Here is a 1,806-nt window from a genome sequence, read left to right as displayed (position 1 = left end):
GGCGCGCGCCCGTTGGGGCTGGGCAGTGGCTTTATTCTCAGGCTCCCCGCAGCCCCGTGGCCGCCCACCGGGAAGCCCCCAGGCCGGGCCAGGCCAGCGGCCCAGAGAGACAGAGGCTGGTGGTCCCGGCCGGTGCCAGGGGGGGCCGAGTGGGGACCAGCCAGGCGAGAGGGCCGGTCACTCTTTCCGGAAAATCAGACACTTGTTGTTGGCCGGCATGTCCACCTGGGGGAGAGCTTTGGCTGCAGAGGCGCCCGGGTGGGAGGCCTCCCCGGCCCGGCCCTCCCCACCTACCATCCGCTCCAGGAGAAGGCCGCTGGCCTGGCCCAAGGCCTCCAGGAGGGCCGTGTCCCGCAGCCCCCACTCTGGGTTCCTGTGGGGAGAGGGCAGCGGTCAGCGGGGCGATCGCCAGCAGCCTCCCCTCCCCCCCTGCAGACCTGCATCTGAGACTCAGGTCGAAATCCACGTTGCTCTGAGGCCAGATCTTCCCGTTGACAGCATAGGGCTGTGGGGACAGGGCCTGGCCGTCACCCCCGGAGGCGGCTGGCCGCCAGAACTGGGGGGGTGTGGGCGAGGCCCCCCCCCCAGCCAAAGGGGTGGGGAGGGCTGTGCCGGGGAAGGGCGCTCACCCCGTAGGTGACCAGCAGCGCCTTGGGCTTGAGCAGGTGACCCGCGGCCTGGAAGAGCCCCTGAGGGGAGGCAGCGCTGGTGAGCTCCGCGCCCCCCGCCCCCAGGGCCCAGCCCCCTGGGGACGCCGCTGCGAGCTGCACGGACCTTGGTGCAGCTCAGGGGGCTGATGTGCGCCATGTTGATGCAGAGCAGCAAGTCCAGCGAGCGCGGTGGGATCCCGCCCCACTGCTCCCAGGGCCAGGTCACGTCCAGAAACAGCGGGGCCTTCACGTTGGCCAGCCCCTCGGCCTGAGCGGTGGCTGCGATGCTGTCGGGAGGGCAGCGTGGGCCTGGGGGCCGCAGCCCCTCGGGGCGGCCCCCAAGTGGGGCCCCGGCCCGCCCACGCAGATGGGGCCCTGCGCGCACCTGTCCAGGCAGCGCTGGTCCACATCGGACGGCTGCCACTCGGCGTGGGGGAAGGCCCGCGCGAAGTGGGCGGCGTGCTGGCCGGAGCCCGAGGCCACCTCGAGCACGCGGAGGCCGCGCTGGGCCGGGTCCACGTACTGCTGCAGCACGCGCAGGATGGGCTCCTTGTTCCGCTCGGCGGCCGCCGCCACCAGCATTGCGGCGTCGCTGCCCGCGGGGGAGTGCGGCCGGGCCACTGGCCGTTCCGGACTACAACTCCCAGGGGGCCGCGCGCCGCGTGTTCGGCGCTGCCCGTCGCAGGAGACGCGTCGGGGGGTGTGGCTTGGCCGCTGGTGGCTCCGGACTACAGCTCCCAGGGGGCCGTGTGTTGGGCGGCTGCCCGGGAGGCGCGGCCTGACTGGGGGCCTCGCCGAGCTGCAACGCCCAGGGGCGGTGTCGAGGGACTGCGGCCGCGGGCAGCCCCCCGGGGCCGCGGCCACGAGGTGGGGCCGCACTCCGCGGTCACCTCAGCGCCACTCTAGGCCGCCTGTCCGTCCAGGCGTCTTCCGCGCGTTCACCGCGGTGGACATTGCTTAAATGTCCCGCTCGCCCAACGATGGGCTTTTGTCCTTGGGGAATCTCCGCGGAGCACGAGAGGGTCCTTCGAGCGGAGAAGGAAGCAACCAAGGGCGGAAAAGCCAAAAATCGCATGCGCCGCCCGGGAATCGAACCCGGGTCGCAAGAATGGGAATCTTGCATGATACCACTACACCAGCGGCGCCGTCGGGCACC

At 72.4% G+C, this 1,806-nt stretch overlaps 2 protein-coding genes and 1 non-coding gene across 5 annotated transcripts in view; all 3 read right to left on the bottom strand.

Annotated features, from left to right (window-relative positions):
• Positions 1–17: 17 nt before the first annotated feature.
• Positions 18–1,313, bottom strand: LOC101621364 (chromosome unknown open reading frame, human C16orf13). 3 transcript variants are annotated; one of them, XM_004692175.2, is made up of 6 exons: positions 1,036–1,313; positions 775–937; positions 630–689; positions 438–505; positions 295–373; positions 93–225 (listed from the first exon to the last, which is right to left on the bottom strand). In XM_004692175.2, exons 1-6 carry the CDS (start codon positions 1,230–1,232, stop codon positions 178–180), a joined length of 615 nt encoding a protein of 204 aa, XP_004692232.1. In that variant the 5' UTR covers positions 1,233–1,313; the 3' UTR covers positions 93–177. The 3 variants fall into 3 exon arrangements, with proteins under 3 accessions (XP_012587295.1, XP_012587296.1, XP_004692232.1); XM_012731841.1 differs by having other exon boundaries at positions 18–225; positions 295–505; XM_012731842.1 differs by lacking the exons at positions 438–505; positions 630–689 and having other exon boundaries at positions 18–225.
• A 123-nt stretch (positions 1,314–1,436) lies between these two features.
• Positions 1,437–1,806, bottom strand: part of LOC105854293 (collagen alpha-1(I) chain-like) — a 2,684-nt gene continuing 2,314 nt past the window's right edge. Inside the window, exon 2 of the mRNA XM_012731840.1 lies at positions 1,437–1,675. Within this exon, the coding sequence (XP_012587294.1) occupies positions 1,608–1,675 (68 nt within the window). The 3' untranslated portion in view covers positions 1,437–1,607. The remainder of the gene's footprint in view (positions 1,676–1,806) is intronic.
• Positions 1,725–1,795, bottom strand: TRNAG-CCC. Its single transcript has one exon. It is a non-coding gene; the product is annotated as a tRNA-Gly (tRNA).

This window comes from Condylura cristata, unplaced genomic scaffold (assembly GCF_000260355.1).
Source record: "Condylura cristata isolate star-nosed mole 26May11 unplaced genomic scaffold, ConCri1.0 scaffold00032, whole genome shotgun sequence".
Taxonomy (NCBI): Eukaryota; Metazoa; Chordata; class Mammalia; order Eulipotyphla; family Talpidae; genus Condylura; species Condylura cristata.
Note: the sequence above shows the minus strand (reverse complement) of the source record. Positions and strands in the feature narration are given on the sequence as shown.